General features: G+C 34.4%; 2 protein-coding genes across 8 annotated transcripts in view; one reads left to right on the forward strand and one right to left on the reverse strand.

The window, feature by feature from the left end:
* Positions 1-23,131, forward strand: part of CDC73 (cell division cycle 73) — a 259,032-nt gene that overhangs the window by 42,591 nt on the left and 193,310 nt on the right. The window lies entirely within an intron of this gene.
* On the reverse strand, positions 15,011-22,742 carry B3GALT2 (beta-1,3-galactosyltransferase 2). Its single transcript, XM_045876916.1, has 2 exons — positions 22,099-22,742; positions 15,011-17,638 (listed from the first exon to the last, which is right to left on the reverse strand). Exon 2 carries the CDS (start codon positions 17,509-17,511, stop codon positions 16,243-16,245), a length of 1,269 nt encoding a protein of 422 aa, XP_045732872.1. The 5' UTR covers positions 17,512-17,638; positions 22,099-22,742; the 3' UTR covers positions 15,011-16,242.

The raw sequence follows: 23,131 nt of genomic DNA on the forward strand, positions 1-23,131 counted from the left end.
TTCTGTATCACCAAAATTGATTATAAATGTTCTGTAAATCTGTGAGGCTCATCTGTAATGAAATTTTATGTATTTCGTCTTTGAAAATGAGTGCTTTCACTCTGGTGAAATTCACACACTGGTGAGTGCTTATATCAGTACATGAGCATGTGATATTAACTGAGCTTATTTGTCACTTGGAAGGTGTTTCTAGAATTTTGTTAGATTATTTTCTTTATATTTGCCTTTTTAGCATGTCATTACATTTCAGATTTATTACTGTCAATTGAAGGTTAGGTGGAAGTTCCAAACTTGCAGTTAAAATTCAAATGTTGCTGTATGGACAAATGTGGACACAAAATGCTGTCTTTTGCATTCATTTGACCAATATTTATTGTGTGTCTGCCATATGCTGGGTAGTAGGATAGGTTATGGGGATGCAGTGCAGTGATAAATAGGGGAGGGACAAACAAAATACCAGTGATAAGTGCTTTTTAGAAAATTAAAATAGGATGGAATGATAAAACTGCATTCTTGCTATGTGCCAGTGAGCAGTGCTAATTCATGAGAGGTCTCTGTCTCAAGTACATAACTGCTGTGGTGCGAAGGCAGTCATAGACAGTATATAATGAGTGAGCGTGGTTACATTCCAGTAACTGTAAAAACTCCTTTATGGATACTGAAATTTGAATTTCGTGATTTTTACATGTCAAGAAATAGTATTATCATTTTGATTTTCTTTTTTCTCCATCTTAAAAATGTAAAAACCAGTTATGGCCTATGGGACATACAAAAATAGGCAAGGGTCTGGATTTGGTCCACTATCCTATAGGTTGTTAACTTAAGGCTTATTTTTTTTTTTCTTTTGCTTGTAACAACTAATTTATGGTCTCAGCTCTGGAGGCCAGAAATCTCAAATCAAGGTGTCAGCAGGGCCATGCTCCCTCAGAACCCTTTGAGGGAATCCTTCCTTGCCTTATGTTAAATTTTTATGAACTGATGTAGAAGGTAATAGTGATTTTTTATACTGAATCAAGCAGTCAGTACTTGAGTTGAATTTTATGGCCTGAGGAATTGATATTTAAATGAATTTTAGGAAGTATGCTATTTAAACACACACATACCTGGTGTAGTCATGAAGTAAGGACACTTAACTTTTAACATTAAATGTATAAGAGTGGAGGCATTTGCATAATGGCTATTACTTCTTTCTTTTTTTAAGATTTATTTATTCATGAGAGAGAGAGAAGCAGAGGCAGAGGGAGAAGCAGGCTCCCCGCGGAGCAGGGAGCCCGATGTGGGACTCGATCCCAGGACCCTGGGATCATGACCTGAGCCGAAGGCAGACGCTTAACCGACTGAGCCACCCAGGCGTCCCATGGCTATTATTTCTGTTTGTGTTAGGATATTCAAGAACATTAAATGAAAATTGTTAATGATGGACTTGGATTTTAGACTAACAGCAGTGAGATACTTAAAAGATAAATTTCCTAGTACTGAAGAAATTAAAATTTTATCAATCTGTTATAATAAGGAATTTTTTGTTGCTTAAAGCCAAATAAAATGGATTTTTGGTATTTTTTTAAAAGAAAACTCTCATAATAAAAGAATGTATCAAGTTTTGTTAACACATTCTCCTGGTGTGTGAGAATGTGATATTTGGGGAACAAAGTTATAAGGCTTTTTGCTCTGTCAGCCAGACTGAGAAAACACTTCGCAGAAAGAGGAGCAGATGATGAGTCTGTTGAGGAGTGAGGAGAGCAGGACAGAGTAAATGGCATGGATAAGAAGAGAGGATTATAGCCCACCTTCCTGCAGATTGCAGATCCTCCTTAGTGTTCCTACCTTAAATATGCTAAGCTGAAGAGATGTATGTAGCCTATTCCAATTACAAAAAATGGAAAGGTTTCCTTTTCAGTTAGTTATTATTTGGGAATAACCCTGGGAACCATCTTGTATAGTCCAGGTGCCTAACTACAGCATTCCCCTACCCCCATCCAGATTTTTTGCTTTGTAGCAGACATGAAGATTCCAGTGATCTGGCCCTGCAATGTTTGTTATATAATGCATTAGTAAGGAAGCACAAATTACCTAGCTATCCTCATCCTTCTCCTCCCCTGTTCTTTCAAACGTCAGGTTCTCCTAAGTGTGAAGCCTAAATGTCATCAGTTCTTGTTAGCTTAAGACTGTAACTTATAATTTTTCTTAAACCATCACTATTTCTAATGCTATGATGTGCTAGTTTGATCAAAGACTAATTTTATAGGCCCAGGCAGCTGATAATAATGGCAAATTGTTTTTTTTTCTTTGAAATGAGCGCTGTTAGACAAAGGAGTGCATACTCATAAGATATGAATAGTGCCAAAGCTGTTTTTAATAATGCTGCTGTCTTCCCTGAACATTGTGGGGGAGAATCCTACTTACCTCACACCCTCATCAAGTCAGATGACCTAGGTACTCTAGGATATCATCAGACTGAAGAAAAGGGCATCTTTCTTTACTTGTTCTTCAAACGACAGTGCTTCTTTGTAAATTTTTTTTCCCTTTTGGGTACTTCTTTTTGCAAAGCAATCAGTGGATCCCCTCCCCCCTTAATTGTGAAAAATTACAAACATAAATATAATTAGAGAATATAGCATATGTTTTTTCTATCTGCCCATCACACAGATTTCTGTAATTATTTTTAAACCATTCTTCATCTGTCCCACATCTCCCTTTTTTCCTGAAGTATTGTAAAGCAAAACCCAGACACTGTTCCTGCATACTTTGCACTTCTAAAAAATACTAAATTCTTTTTACTTAGCCACAGAGGCATTATTGCACATCGCCAAAGAAAATAATTTATCCTCTTACCTATTTCATTTTCCATTTTCTTTAATTTTTTTTGAAAAATGTTTTTTGTAGTTCATTCATTGGAAATAGGGCCCAAACAAGCACCAAAAGTTGCATTTAGTTGTTAGGAATAGTGTTTTTTTTTTTTTTTTTTCTGTACCTTAGAGGTTATAGTCTTTTTTTGTGCCATGGACCCATTTAGTGGACTAGTGAATCCTATGAACCTATATGAGTCCTCTCTCTGAATAATATATATTTTTTTAAGATTTTATTTATTTGAGACAGAGTGAGCACCAGCGGGGGGAAGAGCAGAGGGAGAGGAACAAGCAGACTTCACACTGAGCACGGGACCCAACATGGGGCTCGATCTCATGACCCTGATATCATGACCTGAGTCGAAATCAGAGTCAGAAGCTTAACCAAGTGAGCCACCCAGGCTCCCCTGAATAATATTTTAATGCATAAAATAAAATACACAAGATAAAGAAGACCAATTGTATTGAAAGAAAATTATCAAGAGACTTTAAAAATACAAATTTATGACATGGTAATTTGTGCTTCTCTACTAATGCATTATATAACAAGATCTAGTGACAAATCTAATAAATGCCAGAATTTTAAAGTGTGATGAGCGTACACAGTATTTCAAGATTTCTGTAACAGTTGTAATGTGATATCAAAAGACCTGATTTCTGGGGTGCCTGGGTGGCTCAGTCGTTAAGCGTCTGCCTTCAGCTCAGGTCATGGTCCCAGGGTCCTGGGATCGAGCCCCACATCAGGCTCCCTGCTTGGCGGGAAGCCTGCTTCTCCTCCCACTCCCCCTGCTTGTGTTCCCTCTCTCACTGTCTCTCTGTCAAATAAATAAAATCTTTACAAACAAAACAAAACACCTGATTTCTTTTGGTGACAAAGTCATGCCAGTGTTAATAGTAATGTGGTTTAAGGAAATGTTAATTTCTATTAGAGGTTGGTGAAAATAAAATTGTAATTTTATTTTGTCCCCATCCAGATTAAGGATCCACAACCCCCTGCTCTGTAGTAAAGGTTTTAAGAAATGTCCTGACTGTAATTCTGTTTTACTGTTTCTTTTCTGTTTTTCTGCTGCTTTTCTGTTTTTCTGCAGACTTGTCAAATTTTTCTCAACCTCCTGGCCTTTTTCTTTGCAGTTTTGTTTGTCTCGATCATTCTTTCTCCTGCTCTTAATAAGACTGGCGCCTCATAATTCAGTTCCACTTCACAGTCCTTTTATATACTTCTTGATGGCCCTTTACTGGGTCTTCCTTGGTCCATCGGGATCTCATACAGTGTTTTTTCTCTCTATAAACATGGCATCCTTATCTCCTCAGTGCCCAGGCCAGGATTTTAGGCCTCGTCCTTGCCGCCTGTTTCCCGTTCCCTCACCTCCAGTATCTCGGCATCATGAGGGCCTGTTAACTTACATCCTGACGTCCCTGGGATTCTGTATCTCCATATCACTACCATACTCTGCTCCAAATTATTTTTGTACCTTCCTTGGACTGTGCAGTGGTCTCATAATTGTTCTCCTGTCACATTCATACGTCTCTCCAGGATGTTCGTCACGTCGTAGCCAGAGTGCTTCAAAAACAGTGAAGATGGAGGCCGTCAGACATGGCCGAGCCTCAGCTTCTTTTCCCCTGATGCTGCTGCGTTTTCAGTGGTTTTCTTTTACTCTTGGGGTGAAAAGCCATAGTTCTTAATATGTGCTGTAAGTCTTCATGTGGTCTTACCTGCCCCCCCCCTCCCTGTTTTAACCTTTCTAGCATCAGCTAGAAAGGGACCTGTAGTCCCTTCTTCCTTGAATTGTTCCCCTTTGCCTGATGAACGTCCGATATCTCTTAGACATTAGCTTCGACCTTTCCTCACGGAAGTCTCTCTGACCCTAGGCAGCACAGATTAGGTCAGATCCCCTGTTACGTACTTGTGAAGCACTGTGTATTTTTCCTGAATGACAGATATCACAGTTGTCTTTTCATTTTTATGAAGATTTGATAAATGGATTTTTTTTGTTAAAGGAGTATTATCTCAACAACTTAATGATTTTTGTCCATCGTTTCATCCACAGCTTACGATTCAATACCTAGCCTATCAAGTAAGTGAACAGACTTACAGATGTTTCTTCAACTCTGAAGAGGACTGGGCTCAAGAATTTTATTAGCCTAATGTTGAAGTTCTAGAATTTAACGTGGTCAGACTGGTCTGTTTGGGAAATCATGCCCAGCAATTTCATTTGTATTGAATTTGTTATTGAGGAAAATTAAACTTCACTTCTTGATCTTCTTAGGCATCATAATCCCTGGTTAGAAATGCACTGATATGCAGTCCTTTAAAACATGTGGCTTTTGGTAAACTTGATCATCAGCACTTTCACCGTTGCTTGTCTGTTTATGATTAGTTTTTTAATATGATTTAAGGCAGTTTTTATATGATTTAATAGGCAGTTTGTAAATTCATTTCTATATAGTCCAAAATGATTGAGAGGGATTTAAAGTTTGTATAACTGTTTATAGTTATTTCTAGGATACTCGTACTTTCTTTTTGTATCGATTTGTATTGAAATCAGTGAATGAGTCTTATCACTATAGAGAAAAATTGATTTGCTACCTTAAAAAGGTTTCCTTTCAAGTAGAATAAAAATGCTATAAGCCAAAAAGGTGAGTTTTACTGAGTCAGATTTCAACTCACTGTTTCTAGTCTAGGATTTGTTGTTGTTGTTGTTGTTTATTGCCTTTAAAATTAATCTTGAGGAAGAAAGAGGTAATTTATAGAATAAAGTAGAAGGCACAAATGGGATCAGAAGATTGGGCAGAGAGATTATTAGCAAGGAAGAGACCCATTTATGGATCTTATAGCTGGCCAAGGATTTTAGGGATTTTGGTCTTTATCCTAAGAACATTGGGAAGCCTTTGAAGCACTGGAATGATGTGAATAGCTTTTTGTTTTGAAAGTACCATTCTGGCTGTAGAATGGGAAACAGATTGCATGAATATGAGGAAGCCAGTTGTGAAGTATTATTGCAGGGTCAAGTGAGAGATACTCATTTGAACTACTAGAGGAGTAAGATGAAGAAGAGTGGATGGATTCCATTAGGAATCCAGGTTTTGGGGATAGATCAATAATGGTGATAACAAGAGAAGGAAGTGGCAAGGGTGATTCTTGGTATTCTCATGTGGCCACTGACTGGGGATAGACATTAACCGAGATAATGATGAAAGGTATTAAATTTAGAGGTGAGAGAAGATAACTTCAGTTTAAACATACTGTTAAATGTAGGTGTACTTATAGACACTCAGATCATGTAAATAGTTTAAATTTGGGATTATTGCTTATGAAGTTTGATTTAAAAATTCATTTTATTTTTGTAAAAATTATATTAATTTTACCCAGCTGTTAATTTTCTGTCTTCAGGGTAGAGGAGTCATTTATTTTTTTCTCTCAAATAAACCTACCAGGAAGAATGTTGTAGCTGTTTTCTGTTTGTTTTTTGTTTTTGTTTCTTTTTTACCTTGTCAGGAGACAGATTTTTGATAAAGGAATATAACTTTAAATAGCAAATGTGAAATGGTATAGTTCTGTCCTCCCTGTTCATTAGTTTCTAAGGTCACATGACGTTTTACAGGCAGTCAGTTTTTGTGGTTACTTTCCAGATATGTTGGCTCTCCTTCATGGTGGTATGACTTTAGGAAACGAAGTCCCAAACCCTGTTTCCCTGACCTCTCCTCAGTAATAAGGTATTTATAGCAACATAGTCTCAGTTGTATTTTTTAAAGATTTACTTATTTTATTTTATTTTATTTTTAAAGATTTTATTTATTTTATTTGAGAGAGAGAGAATGAGAGACAGAGAGCATGAGAGGGAGGAGGGTCAGAGGGAGAAGCAGACTCCCCGCCGAGCCAGGAGCCCGATGCGGGACTCGATCCCGGGACTCCAGAATCACGACCTGAGCCGAAGGCAGTCGCTTAACCAACTGAGCCACCCAGGCGCCCCAAGATTTACTTATTTTAGAAAGGGGCAGAGGGGCAGAGGGAGAGGAAGAGAGAATTCTCAAGCAGACTCCCTGCTGAGAGCAGAGCCTGATGCAGGGCTTAATCCCAGGACCCTGAGATCATGACCTGAACTGAAATCAAGAGTCGGACGCTTAACTGAGCCCCACCCTGCGCCCCTCAGCTCGCTTTCTTTAACGGAGAAGTTGTTCTTGTACCCCTTTGCATTCCTGACTTGTTCAGGTGGCAGAACACAAAGAGGGCATGGTCTTACAGAGGAGCATTATGGAATCATCATAGGAGCTAGAACAATTTTATTACTTCAAAATTTGCTGGTGGTAGGGTTTCTGTCAGTTAGGATTCTTTGGTTACAAGCAAAAATTGAGTCTAATTGTAGCAAAGAAAAAAGTATTGTAAAATTATGGGCAAGCTCATAAAATCAGAGAACCAAGTGGTAGAAGAAATAGGAACCATAGCAGCTCTGGGGATCTGGGTAACAAGAATTAATGGATAATTTCTTCAGGGTACTGAAGTTTAAGTGAGTTAGCTACAATCATTTTCTCTGTGTGTGGGTGCATGCCTGAGTGTGTGTGTGTGTGTGTGTGTGTTTGTTTCCCTCAGGATTCAAATTACTAGAAGAGAGGGTCTTTGGTATCTTAGCTTGACCAGTGCAAGGCAGGCTACCTTGATTGAAAGTCTTCCTAGAACTTTCTGAATTGAAGGTGGAAGGTTTCCATAGGAAATCTACCATTACTGGGAATTTTCTAGAATTTTTTAAAGATCATGATTCTTTTTTTAGGCGTATACCATCTTCACTGGATGGAACTCAAGTTTTCTATGGGAGTAGAGTTTAAGAATAACTACACAGTAGTAACTCAAATCTGATATTCTCAGTTATAATCTTTTTCTTTTTAATGCTTAATAAGCAGTTCCTCTTTAATCTATGCTCTGTGCTTTACATCCATCCTAAGCCAGAGCTATTGTAAGCTTGGTACTTCTAAAGATGGTTCTCTATTTTCCCCTTATTGAGGCATAATGGTTATCCAGATCTGAGTCTGTTGTTTTTTCTTTTCCAATGCTCAGAATTCCCCATAATTCTCTCACTCATTCTCTTCCCACCTCCCCCCACCAAATGTATATATGTATGTGTATGTGTGTGTGTGTCTGTGTGGAAAACCAACCTGTATTCATTATTTGCTTTTACCCTTTTTAGGTGATATCTTTGAGAATAATCTTTGTTCTTTTTCAGTAAGTTTGCTTTTCCACACCTATTCTAGTGAAGATGTGTATAAACACAGGTTTATATGAATAATCAGTAGAAAGAAAGAATTTTCTTAAACAGTTCAGTTCATAGCATTTCCTAATCATATTAGCATAATTTCTTGTTTGCTTTATCTGATATTTCAATAAAAATTTCAGAGTAACAATACTAATATTACTGTTTACCATTAAGTAGTTGGATGCAATTATTTTTTCCTCAGACTGTATCCCACTAGGGATATATAGTCCCAGTATGTTGTAGTGTACCTTGGTTTATTTAACCAGGCCCATATGGATTGACATTTAGGTTGTTTTCTGTCCTCTGCTATTACAAATCATGCCTCAGTGATTCGTTTTATGCTTACTTTACCTCATATTGTTATCACTGTGTTTTGGGAAGAGATTCCTAGGCGTAGAATTGGTAAGTAAAGGGTAAATGCTTCTGTACTTTTGCAGGATGTTAACCAAATTCTCCCCCATTAGGAGTTGTACCATTTACTAGTTTCCACTAGTATGTGTGAATGTACCTATTGCCCTACAGGTCTATCAAAAGAAATAATGTCAGGGCGCCTGGGTGGCTCAGTTGGTTAAGCGACTGCCTTCGGCTCAGGTCATGATCCTGGAGTCCCGGGATCGAGTCCCGCATCGGGCTCCCTGCTCGGCGGGGAGTCTGCTTCTCCCTCTGACCCTCCCCCCTCTCATGTGCTCTCTCTCAAATAAATAAATAAAATCTTTAAAAAAAAAAAAAAGAAAAGAAATAATGTCAGGCTTAACTTTTTGTTAATTTGATAGGTGAGTAATGGTTTCTTAGTGGTTTTTGTATGCATTCCCAATAATGTGATGATGATTAAGGGTCATATCATTTCTTTCTCTGTAAACTAATATTTCCCCCCATTTTTTCTATCAGAATGTTGGTCTTTTCCACCTCCTTTTTCGATCTCTGTATCTTTTCAATATATTGAGGATATTAAACTTTTATAGGTTGCAACTGTCTTTTCTCAGATTGTCCTTTGTCTTCTGATTTTGTTGATGTTTTTATTGCCATGCAAGAATTTCTTTCAAAATCTTTTGTTATCACATTTATAAATCTCTTACTGCTTCTGGGTTTTGTCGTATTTAGGAAAGTTAACTTTTCTCCCAAATTATAAAGGAATTCACTTTTTTTCCCCCTATAGAACTGATTTGTTTCATTATTTATGTTTAGATCTTTGATCTGGTTGGAAATTATTCTAACATATGGTTGAAGAACAGATCTGATTCTTTTTTCTTATAACTGTCCGAGTACCCAAACATTATTTATTAAAGTTAGACCATACCTTATCAGGTTATCATCATAGTGTCTGTACCCAGCAGAGTGTAGGCTCTCAAAAAATGTTTGAATAATTGAAAGAAGTACTCAGAGATCTTCTAGTCAGTCATTTTATTAAAAATTTGATTATCATCTATACTTCTAAAAAGTTCTTTAAAAATGTTTAAAATTTATTAGAGTAATTTCAGTGAACATGTGCTAATAACGCAAGATATAGTATAAACTTTGATATGATGCTCATTAGCTTGTTAATGACTATTTTTCATTAATTTTAAACCTGGAAAGATTAAAAAGTACAGAAAAATAATAAGAAAATACCCATTTTTTCATTTTCCAGAAATCACATTTATTTTTTAACATTTTCTGGGGTTTTTTGGGGGGGGTGGGGAAGATGTATATTGTGGAATATGAACCATACTGCATTTTTTTTTTTTAAGATTTTATTTATTTATTTGACAGAATAGAAAGCAAGGGGGAACGGGAGGCAAAGGGAGAAGCAGACTCCCCGCAGAACAGGACTCGATCCCAGGACGCTGGGATCATGACCTGAGCCAAAGGCAGACAATCAACAGACTAAGCCACCCAGGTGCCCATTACAACATTGTTTTGTTTTGGTTTTTTTGCTTAATAAAGTAGATGAGTGTTTTTCTATTAGTCTTGGAATTCAAGTTTTGAGTGACTATGATATTCCATTATATAACTACCACAGTTTGTTTAATAGCTATTTTGGAAATTTTAAAGTTTTTTTCCATGATGGGTTATGGCCTTATAATAGATTTTTAATTGTGGACTAATGGCTCAAAAGGTCTTGGATTTTTTGTTTTTTTGGTTTTTGGGAGTTTTTTTTTGGTTAAAAATTTTTAAGTTGCTTTTCAGAAAGTCTGTACCAATTTACACTGCCTCTGGTGGGGACTTTCTCATTTTCATTACCTGCGTAGACTATTACTTTAAAAAATACCTATCTTCCAGTTTAATAAAGATAGGACCTAGTTTCTAAGTGTGTTTATATGACTACTGGTGAGGCTGAATATGTTTTACTTAATGGATGATTTCTTTGTGATTTATTTGTGGCTTATGGTCAGAAATCTTTTGGAATATTGGTATTTTCTTACTTGTAAGAGTTCTTTATGTATCAAAACTATTTTCTTGTAAGAGTTCTTTTTATATCAGGACTCTTGTAGTACTGTCAGTTATTGTAAATATTTTCTCAATTTATAATAAAGTTTGCCTTTTGTCTTTTAATTTTGTTTATGGCAAAAGCTAATTTTATATAGAGGGTAGTATTGTTTATCTTTTTCTGCCTTGATTTCTTTCTCTCTGCGTTTGAGTTCTTTTTTATTCTTTGATCAAAAAGAATTGTCCCTATAGTTTCTCATTAAAATGCTTAACAATATCTGGCATGTGGTAGGTTTGTTAAGTATTAGTACAGTATATATTGTACTTACTTTGCTCCACCTGGAATTTATTTTTGTAATAGTATAGGACTTGACTTGAATCTTAAGTGTTAACTCCTACACATCAACCAGATTCTCTATTTAATAATGGGGGAATATTAAATTCTAATATGTTCATGATGTCAGGTTAGTATAAATGTTAGGATCTCTTTCAGGTCTATTTTTTTTTCTTGATTTAACTACCTAATTATTATGCCAGTATAAACCAAAATCATTGTTGCTTTATAGTAAATTCTTTATGATCTAGCTACCGATACTTTTTTTTCATATTAACTTTATAAACATATCATGATCTCCATCCACACACACTAAAAACTTTAAAAAATATTAAGATTTGATTGGGCTTATACTGACCCTGTATATACCCTAATATACCATTTTTTCCCCTGGAATATTTAGAAAATGTAGCTGAAGAAAACATGTTAATTGGTGAAGAATGGCCATTTTTAAAAGTAGGTATTCTTGTTAACTAAAAAAAAATGGTCTGTTCTAACATTATCAGAATTTTTATCTCTCTCAGTAAAAGTTTAGTTTTCTCCATAGAATTCCTTACTTGTGATCATTCCTTATTTTTAAATTGTTGCCTTTGTGAATTAATTTTTTACCATTTGTATAGTGGCTTATGTATTATATATATTACATATTTTATAGTATATATGTATTATGTGTAAAACTCTTGGATTACTATTTTAATCTTGTTTTTGACTGATTATCTGCATTCCTTTTATTCTTTGAGTTGATCTGTTGAGTAAACATATGTATTTTTCTATTTTCTGTAGTTATATTTCAGTTTAAGAATCATTGAGGTAGTTCTCAATGAAAAAAAAAACATTGGCCCTGTTTTCAAATGAACTTTGTCATGGAATCTTTTCATATAAAACATGAAAGTGCAGTTGTATTAAAGTGAGGGCAGGAGAACTAGAACTAGAACACTGCTCTCCTGGTTTTACTAATTATTACTGAGACACCTGAGGAAATTAGTTTGAAAACTATTGCTAAACCATAAAACAAATGTCTGATAAGTAGATTTTGGCTATGGCTTATAGTAATTTCTTCTAGTTTTAATTTTCTGATAGTATTTATTTTTTAACTCATAAGTGGAAGCAGTTTTATTAAATTCCTTTAAATAAATTTGTGTTTATAATGTGTTTTTATTAACTTGTTTCAAACCTTCGGTATGTTAGAAAATTCTCATTGCCATCAGAATCTCATGTTAATTCTGTTATCTATATTCTAATATGTGTTTTTAATAGCATTTTAGTTATGACAAATACCCTTAATTAGTTTTATTCTGTTGTATAAATTTGTATTTTAAACATTTATTTAAAAAGTCATAAAAGCATGAATTCAGTATTTTGCATATGTTAGTTTTCTGTTTAATATTTTTTTATGATCTTGACCTGTTTTTTTCAGTTTTTAGGATATTGACGAAAGTGAGATATTCACATTTAGAATCTGTAGGATTCAGTTGGAAGTTGAAATAATTAAGATTAATAAACAGAGGCAATTACTTTAGCTCCAGTTGTCCTTTAGCTCAGACATTTGCTCTGTAAAGGGAGAGAAAACAATTCCTACAGATACAGAAGTGTTTTTCTTCCTCTTCTGATATATTGTATCTTGAAAGTAGTAAGATTTATAGTTATATCATGCTTAGAGGAGGGTGTGTTTGTGTGTGTCGATGAAGTGCAGGACAGGTTTCTTCCTAAAACTCAGAATGTCACTTTTGAGTGTTTGTGTGCATTATCTGTCTTCTGAGAGTAATGTTTGAGTGATAAAGTGATATTCTGTGAGGTATATTAGAAATGTATACATAGTAGCAGTATTCTTTCGTCTTCTTAAACCTATGCTAATTTAATAGTGAAATTTTGTAGTTGAGCAGTAAAAAATGGAAAAACAAACCCCAAATCTAAAATCGGCTAGAAGGATTTTACCAACTCATCCCAAAACAATAGGTGACTAACCAGTAGAGTGAATAAATAGTGTTACTTTTGTTTGTTAGAAATGATCCAGTTGTGCTTCACATAGCCACCTTTTTTAAAATTTCTAACTGCAACATGCCTATTGTTTACAGATGTATCTCCGTGCCCAAAGAAGCAAGAGATAAGCAGTAATGCTTAGAGTTTTCTAAGGTTTTGCCCACCAGATATAAACAGTTAAAATGGAGAAGAAAAATAGCAGAGGGATCAGATTTCCTCTTTTCCCTTCTCTTTATTTGCACCTAACATTAGGTGCCCCTCCAGTGTTAGAAAATGGTTATGAAGCCTTCCTTGGCAAAAGATGAAGAATAATCAGAGAATAGTAGAATAGAGGACAGGCCATTTTTGCTTAGCTCTTTAGACCTTACAGCAGGTGTCATATGTGAAATATATAGCAGAATAACATAGTGGTTGAGATCATGGTCTTAAAGGTGGAACTCTTTTCCATCTGCTTTTTTACTAGCTGTGTGATCTTAGCTATTTAACTTCTTGCATGAGTCTTCCTTTCCCATCTCTTAGTGTTATTTGTAAGGATTCTATGAGATCATGTATGTAAAGTGTTTAGTACCAGGCATATAGTGTATGCTCTATCAGTAAATAGTTCCTGCTGCCCTTCTTGGTAGTATTTTTATAGGGGTTTTGGTTAATAGATGTCAGTAAGATTCCAGTTGAGATTATATGATTCTGCTGTATACTAAGAGGTGAGAAATTTAAATTATTTGCTTGAATTAGAATTTCATCACCTATAATCTTGATCAAAACAAACTAGTGTAACTCTTGAAAGTTTTGGTATTTTTATCCCTTAAAATATTTATTAACACTTTGAGCATAAAGATTATAGTTGTTCCTGAATTTTTTTCTTTGACCAAATGCAGTGCAAATATAATTTAAAATTATATTTTCATGTGTAATAAAAAAATCATATAATACTGGGCATGAATAAGGCACAGTTAATACTTGGTGAGATGTTGAAATATTATAATATAAAAATTCATATTTTCTGAAGAATTAATCTTGCATACTGAGAGTGGAGGGACAAAAATAAATTAATAAAACATTTATTTTAGGGCACCTGGGTGGCTCAGTCGTTAAGCATCTGCCTTTCGGGTCAGGTCATGATCCCAGGGTCCTGGGATCGAGCCCTGCATCGGGCTCCCTGCTCCGCAGGAAGCCTGTTTCTCCCTCCCCCAGTCCCCCTGCTTGTGTTCCCTCTCTTGCTCTGTCTTTCTCTGTCAAATAAATAAATAAAATCTTTAAAAAAATTTATTTTAAAATAAAGATTTTCAGCAGTAGTAGGAAACTTTATTTGATCCAGTGTTCTTTGAGAACGCAGCGTTATCAGCTTACTATCAGTTCTTAAAGTGTTCTTAGGGATATTGAAATGATTTGAAATTGATGTCTGAGCTGGGAGAAACTTAGTTATCTGTTAAGAATTCTGTTTCTCGTTAAGTCTGCTTTTTAAACTTGAATTTTTCCAAAAGGAAAATACTATCTTTTAAAAATCCTACACTGTAATCATAACTTCGGCAAGTAATGCTTGGGTTATGTTTCTGGATGCATACCTGTACATGCATACCTGTATACACATATACCCCCTCTCCTTTTTTTCTAACTTCTTAAGTGTAAATGAATTACTCTACATTGAAGGAAGAATTACTTTTGTCTCTCATCAGCCTTATCTAATTTGGTATTATCCTCTTATGTGTGATTATTTAATAACTTTGGCATTTAGTAATTTTAGTCTTTTTATAATCATATAGAATAAGTAAAGTGAAAAATGAACTTAACCAAGAGCTGGGGGTGTTATATAGCTTGGCTTTCAAAATTACTCTTATGTATTCTAGAATACTTAGATTACTAAACTGAAAATGGGAGATAAATTCAGTATAAATAGAATTCATCATACTAAATAAGTACTTAAATAGTTTCTGTGATTCTGAACTTTAACAATTATAAGAATTCTGTTTTGGTACAATTTCTCTTCAGAAGAGAATCAAGAATAAAATTGGTTGTCATTAGATTTAGGATAAATAATATCTTCATTAGATTAAGTTTTACATACTTTTATGAAATAAAAACACTTAAACTTAGCAGGTTACTATTTCTTGATTTTAAAATTTGTAATGGAGCCAAACAAAATTACTGTGAAAATATTTGTACTCTAACACTCAGTAAAGATTTTTTTGTTTACCTTTTTTTTTATTAAAAACTTGGTAAAAGTGCATTGTATACATTGTCATCCTAGAATCAAGTGTTCATCAAACATTTATAACTTTCCCCCATCCCTCCCAAAAAAGGTTTGAAATTGGTGACGCAGAACAGTTGTCATCTACCAAATTAAAAACTGCAGGTTTGTAAACTTGGCACTCTGAGAAAGAAATAGGTGCCATAAAATGATTAAGTATTGGCATGTGTACACCTGCTGTCAGGAAATAAACTTCCCATATGTTGCAGTTTGGCAGACATGCATCTTAAAAATGTATTGAATGAAACTGCTGCTGCACTCTTTATCCTGTATCTTTTTTCAACAGTACATTTCTCTTTTTGCCTGTAATTACTTTTGCTTCCGTTAGAGGAACGTGATATATTTTTACAGATATCCTTGAAGTTAAGTGGTAGTACTCCTTAAGAGTGCAGTAACTGATCTAGTAACTCATTGAAATACTAGCTTGGCCCTTAACACCAACGAGGAAACAAACTATTTTGAAACATTTACTTTTTTTTCTTATAAAAACTTGAGCCTGAGACACATTGATTTTTCACATTTTATCACATCATGTCAAAATAATTTCCCCCGATATATGTACTAGTATAAGAAAATGAATATCCCAGTTGTTTTTAAAAGGTAAATACTTAGGTGAGAATTGCACTGATGAAACAGCTGAACTTTATAAATGTGTTTATGGACTAATTCAACTAAATCTTATTGCATGGAATATAGTTTCAGAACCCTAGAATAGTCAGGTCAGAAAATTTGTCCTTTGCACAATTACAAAGTTTCCTTAAGATTGATAGTATTGTTTTATTTACATTTAACTATATGTTAAAATGAAAAACTGATTCTAAAATGAAGGCTCTTTTGACTGTATCCATTTCTTAAGTTAAAATTTATGTGGAAAATATATGCAAGTACATCTTATTGGCCTCTAACATAAGCCTTGAACCATTGATGTATGCATGCTTGTTATTGCATGTTAATACACAGAATCCCCTTGTACAGTTTTTTTTTTTTAATAGATTCTTTTGGGATACCTTTTTGTTATATAATGTTGTATTTTTAATTACCTTCAGAAATTAAAAAAATAATTTTTGAATTCCTTTATGTGATGAGTTTTAACTAAAACTTGTCCTATGGATGTAATCAGTTTTAACTATACATGCTTTTAGCAATATTTTACAGATTGCACATTTGAAAAAGAAATTGTCTGCTCTAGTGTAATTTACGGTGGCGATACCTGCCTGCCTTTTCTTTTGCTGCGTTGGCACAAGCATTGTGCTTATTTTGTTGTAAATGGTTCCAGTATTTTATCAGTTCACTAGGCTGGAACTGATGAGAGGTAATTAGGTGGCTGTATTTACAGCTCGAGTAAGAAACTCGCCAGTGATTGAACACAAACTCATTGGGAGGGGGCACAGGATCAATTCTCAGCTTGGCAAGACAGATCCCTACATATACATCTTCTAAGTGCAAACGACGGATACTTAAAGAAACTTTAAATATCTTCTCTGCCAGATCTCCAGAAAAAACATAACCAGTCCCAGAACAAAAGACAGGGTAGCGTTCACTTGGGTAGAGGTCTGGTGGCATGTACCACTTGCTATCTTTGTTCCGATTGGGTGCATATCCTCTCATTAGGTAACCAGTAAAATAGTTATGTCTGGGAGGCAGGTCTGGCTTCAGTAACTTATGTATTAAATATTCAGTGTTGACAAACATGTCACTGTCAGTTTTCATAACATATGGAATATGTGGACAGTATGTTGCAACCCAGTTCATGCCCATAAGTGTTTTAATTGTCAAATTGTAGTATGTATCTAAATATTCCTGTTGAATTATATCATGATACTGTCTGCTTTCTTCCAGTATTGCACGTTGAAGGTAGCCATTTAACTTAATATTTACGCCCAACAAAAAAATTCGTGTGATTTGGATACCAGGTGCTAGACTTTCATTGCCCCACGTTTGCCGAATAGCTCTTCTAGCTTCTACTTGTCCAGGTTCTGCAGCTATTAGCAGTATTAAAAAAGGGCTTTTCTCCTGGCATTTTTCAGGTTCATTGATAATATATCTGAAATGGTAAGAATTTGGATGTCCGATACCTTTTTCATTGTAAATACTTCCATTGGCACTAAGGGTATTCTCCAGCCCTGTAACTCCTTGTGGCGACAGGTCTGTGTTATTGGAGTTAGTTGCTGTTTGAGGCCTCAGAGTTTGAGGGACTGTTTCTTTCCAAATGTTCCGGAGAGAGCTGTGGTTTGTCTCACTTTTTGTAGAACGAAATCCTCGGAAAGTATATGTCACGGGGTTTTCTTTAAATCCAGCTCTGCCTGGCAGCCAGTCATGATGATTGAAAAATAAAAACATAGCAAACAGAAACACTAGAGAAAGTACACCAATAAGATGGGTACGGAACAGAGACCTCTTGGCATTCCAGCTCATCTTTGCAAAGCAGCAGTGTCTTCTCCTCCACTGAAGCATGGTGTAAATATCCAGTAACGGGATACGAAATAGTACTGATGGCTGAAAATGTTTCCTTCTCCCAAATCGGTACTATTCTTTGGTAATCATTTTTTAAATCAGCCACGTTGTCTCCCATGCAGTCATTCTATAAAGATGAAACATAAAAATTTATAAAATGCTAAATATTTACAGAACTGCCTGAAGAGAGACTTTGGATGTTAATAATATTAGGGCAAATAGGAATTTTTTAAGTTGTGAAAATATGATAACCGAGGAATTAGTTTATAATTTGCTTACCCTTGGTAACATAACATCACTGAGAACAGGATGAACACTTCAAAGAGAGAAGTGATGGATTGATTTTCTTCCAGTTATTTCATTGTCTAGGTAGCTCTGGTCATTTGTACTTTTGACATGAGTTAAAGATTTAGAAGTTGTATGCATGTAGAAGAGAAGAATGTTACTAGATTCCTGAGAGAGGCCATGTAAGAAGGCCTGAGAGCAGATGGAAAATTTATTGGCATTAATTAAAATTGATTTGACATACCATTGGTGTTATGGTGCACAGTCAGCGGCCTTTTTTGTAAAATGGTCATGTATCAGTTGTGGGACAGACGGTGCAAGGTTGATTATGGCAAAGTTCTGTTAGTCACAGTACACTGCTTGGCATGTTTCCATTGGCCCCTACTGTGTTGAGAAAGTCAATGAGAAGATGCACCTGTCAGAATTAATTTTCAGGGTCCAGTAACTTCAGTACAGGATTTTAAGACAGTAATAAAAGACGAACATTTTCAAATACTTTCTGATTTTAACCTTCCACTTCAAAGATGAGGTATTCAGGAGATCATTGTCCTTACTTAGACTTAAGATTCATTTTTAAAATATAGCAATTATCTTTAATTATCTTTGGCCTTGGCAGAACACTTATCACATAGCTCAGTTGAGTCTCCGTGTTAGAATTAAACAAAGAACTACTTTGAACAGTCCTTTCAGATTTCTTACAAAATATAGGCACTAGGTACTATCATATCCAGCTGTTTAAAATTTTAAATTTTACAAAATGCATTTTGAAAGATTCTTGAATTTTGCTGTGTTCTACATTTGTGTGCAGAAAATTTGTTACATTTTTAGGACTTCTGGCAGCATGATACTTAGAACCCTAGATTTTTAAAAAGATTATGAGATGTCAGTATGGGAGGTTCATGATGCTACATATTGAAAACTGGTGGTGTTATCTTTGAACAAGATTTTTCAGTACATAGCACAAATTTGTTCATGTTTTTCAGTTCTTTGTTTTTCTGGATCAAGATGTGAGGGTAGAGGTGGGTAAAAGGAGCTGTAACTTGATTTCTATTTAAAGAGAAAAAACTTGAGAAGGGGACTGATAACTAATTTTAATTTTTTCAATTTTTTTAATGAAAATTATTTCTTACGCAAAAGAAAACTAGTCAATTAAATTTAATGTAGTAGCGTTTATCTAAAAATCTGTGCATATATATCTATGTTTTGCATGATATTAAGAGATTCATGCTTAATACCAAATTTGCTTAGCCTTGACATGAAACTTAATTATCTTGGGGAAATGGTATTTACATGGAAGTTCTCATATAATTGAATAATGACAGGAAAATTCACATATATAGTATGAAGTACTTTGAAAATACTGATTGTGAAAGGGTTAGACATATATGAATGAAAGTACTATTCTAGCAGCAGCCACTAGGAGGAGCAAGTAGGTGGGAATTTGAACAAATTTCCAAAGTATAGTAGTAAAGGCGCCAGCTTTTGATAATTTCTAGCATCTGAAATTATGTAGTACTTTTAGAAGTTATGGTTCTCAAATGTAAAATATTGTTCAGTCATTGTGTGAGATACGAACACTGATTTTTTTTTATTTAAGTTTGGGGTTTTAAAAACCTAGAACCTAGTTTGCTATTTATTAGAGTTTATTTACATAATCTTTAATTTCACATTGCTATAGTAAAGACCAAGGCTGTTCACCATCCAGCAAAAGAGTTCTGCTGTGAACTAAACTGAAAATAAGCTGAGAGTTCTGATTTAGAAACTCACTTTTTTTTTCCCTTCCTGTATTTGTAAATAGTTGGCCATTCTGTTTAGACCAGGAAACTCTTTCTAAGCTTTTATTTTCACATGAAATATTTGATAAATAGTAACGATTCTTCCAAGTCATAAAGAAGCCAGTAGATATAAGGGTTATGTGTATAAATTTAAAAGAAACAAAAGTTGCTTTTTAAATTTATTTGGTAATCTATTTTAAACATTCTAAAACTAAGTTAAATATGTCACCTTTTTGTTGATATATGCTTGGTATCTGGTTGAAGTCCCATCATTTATGTCTTTTAAAAGTGTAAATTTGATGGTTTAAGAAACAGTAAATATAAGATCAGATTTTTGAATAAACAACTGAAGAAATGAATGAAGGTAAATATCATAGTAATAAATTGTGATATTTTATGAAAGCAGTATACCTGAAATGATATCTCTAAAGTATTTCCATATTAGAGAAAACAGCATATTATTATATATTGTAATCTAGCATAAATACATAGTTTATGGTCCTATATGACTTTGTAGCACCAGGTGATGGAGATGCATCTTAATTTAAATTCATGACATTCGTATGTTTGTAAATATTAAACTTCCCAGGCTTTAAATTCATATATACTCAGTTGGTAATCTCCCATTGATAAATGAAGTGCATGTGTCTAGCTTTAAACATTTCTTTATTAGAAGTTTCTCAGGTATTCGTCATAATTTTTCTGTTAAAAAGAAAGTAAAATTAAAGTAACTGTTCTTCATTTTATTAAATGTTGAAATTATTCTCCAGTTACTGCCTGTTGTGGTTTAATTCTTAAAAAGTGGGAACATGACAAGAAAGTTAAAATACTGTGGCAATCTAAATAGTTTTGCACTTCTACATTTCCAGCATAGAAATACGTTTGATATAGCTCTTAGGGTTTTTTTCTGATAATATTTTCAAGTTACTAATGTGTATTTACATCTTATGAATGGAAGTTCATGGAGAGATTGTTAACTGTGAAATGTTCAGTTACTTCTCACATACTCGTTCTCTCTCTCTCACACACAGTTTTTATCATTTGGCTTTTAAAAGTGTTATCTTTAGTGTGTTGAACAGTCCTAGATTTTACTGGTGCTTGAATAAAAAAACATTCTGTGCTTTTTAGATATCTAGCTTATAAAAATGTTTAATTGGTGCTGTTAACACTGAGAGAAAAGGATCTAAGAGAGATCTGAGATTTTTCACAACTATATTTTTTTATGTAATACCATCTGATTTCATTCTATAGTGGAACAAAAATTCATGGTATTGGCAGTGAGAGTTGATGTTGAGATGTGATAATAATAGGGCCTGATAAACTTGTTTAAAATTTTAATTTTAGAATGGAATGCTTACATGTGCCTTTAAAATGTTTGCCTTTTGTGATTATTAAATAATAGGTTATTGAGTTGTGTTGTGAGATTGAGCAAATGTCAGGATCTGTGGATAGAACTGTAAAAAATTTTTGAATTTTAGTTCCTGAGCCATGAGTTGCTGTTCTAACTGTGATTGTTGTTTAAATAGTTTATCAGATTTATTTCTACCAGGTACACACATACCATGATGGTAGTTTGTTAGTACATATTAATATAGCCTAGAAGCGCAGTAGCTACATTTATATTTAATTTTTTGTCCTTGTATTGCTGTTCATGAATATTTTTATATTAGATTATTTTCATACTCTGTTTTGAATTTCACTTTAAAAATTATCACCAAGAACAATCTTGTATTTGATTATTTGGAATCTGTCAGTTGCTTAAAATGAAAGCTCACTTTTTCAAGTGGGGGAATTTTTAGCAACTATTGATATTTCTTTGTTTAAAGTTGTATTCATGGACACTGTAATAACATGCAAATCTGTGGTAGTGTGTTGTGCATAAAACTCACACCGCCTTATGTGATCCTGTGCAAATGCTTTCCTTTTAGTATTCTTATAGCTCTATAATAATATTTGTTGATACTCTTAGTTTGTGTTTGTTATCCTTATTTGGGGAGATGGATCTTGGAGGGAAGATTTCGTTAGTAAAAGCTGTTATATATTAATTTGTTTTAAAAGGACTTTGAAAAAAGCTCTTAATATTAAGATCATCTTTGATACTATTTAATATAATTTCACTGCATTGTCTCTTTTGATAGCCGCTTTTAAGAGATCACTTTAATTTACTAGATAAGAATTTATTTTGACCTATTTTGATAGAGGCTTACTGTGTTTTCTCTAGAGGGCTACAGTTTTTTTCTTTTTAAGTTTAATTTCTCAGAGAATCCTCTAAGCACATCTTGTTATTATTTGCCTTTTCTCTCTTTTATACATCCATAATCCATAATTACTTCAAGCTACATATTTACTTGAATAAAGCAAAGACAGCTTTAACAATGACAGATTTTAAAATCATATATCTAGAAACCCTTTCATAGTTTCAAGGACGGTGAACTGGATGAACTTGTTTATCAGATATTAGTGCCTCCGGGGCTATGAAAAGGTAACAGACATTTAAATGAATATTACACACAAGATATCGACATACCTTCCTTGGTCAGGCCATTTATGTGGAGAGGATTATGCCCACTGAAAATACTTTTGGCACGCCATCACTTCAGCAAAAATGATGCTATCGAACATGCGCACATCCCCCAATAGTCTGCCTCCTGCGATTGCTTTTCACAGTATCCAAAGTGTCCATCTGTCTGCTTGTCTTCGAGTTACCCTTCTTGTTCATATGGGTCCTAGTCATCTGAGATTTTTCCTTTCTTTTACTTTCTTTCTCGTTCTTTAAACAAAAGAGCTGTAGTTGTCCGCTCTATTGGAGCACTGTTGACTCTTGCCGACAGTTGATGCATTGAAGCTTTTTACATCTGCTGTTTTCCTGGCCGGACAATGCAGTGCTGTATTCTCTTCTCAGTATCCATATTTCTAGTAATAACACTGAGCTGCAATGTAAAGCAGCCAAAGCGAGAATGTAGTGCTTCGATTGTATTGGAATAGAATAGGATTTAACTCTCTTTTGCTGTTGCCTGGCAGCTGCAGGAAGGATTTTGAGCAGTTTTACTGGGGTTTTAGTCTATAATATGAAATCCACGGTTCCTCAGCTGCTGCACAGGCAGGCAGCAGTTTAAATGTGGGCTTGACAGATGCTCTCTCTGACAGAGCAGAATTTAACGTCACTGCTTGGCTGAATCCCACGTGATTGTTTGCATTCATTTTGACTAAAAACCTAAGGTAGGGCGAAGCTTAGAGATTTTGCTTCTGTGTGATAAATTATATATATTCAGTGTAAGTGTAGTGATGAATGCATAATATGAAAATGGGATGATTATGAAATGGTTATAATTTTATTTTTTCCTTTCCTTTTTTTTTTTTTTTTACTTTATGCTTAAGCACAGGCTTTCTAAATGTTTCAGTGTTAGATGTTGGCTTTCATGTTTCTTACATGATTTTAGGGGACCTAAGCAATAACCTTTTATATGTAACTTGGTGCAATTTAACCCCTTCAGTGCACTCCTTCCTTTGAAGTTTATTTTCTCAAATTGCTCCAATTTTACTAGTATCTAGATAAGACT

This window comes from Mirounga angustirostris, unplaced genomic scaffold (assembly GCF_029215605.1).
Source record: "Mirounga angustirostris isolate CCGP_5_RB_7025 unplaced genomic scaffold, mMirAng1.0.hap1 SCAF_6, whole genome shotgun sequence".
Classification (NCBI taxonomy): Eukaryota; Metazoa; Chordata; class Mammalia; order Carnivora; family Phocidae; genus Mirounga; species Mirounga angustirostris.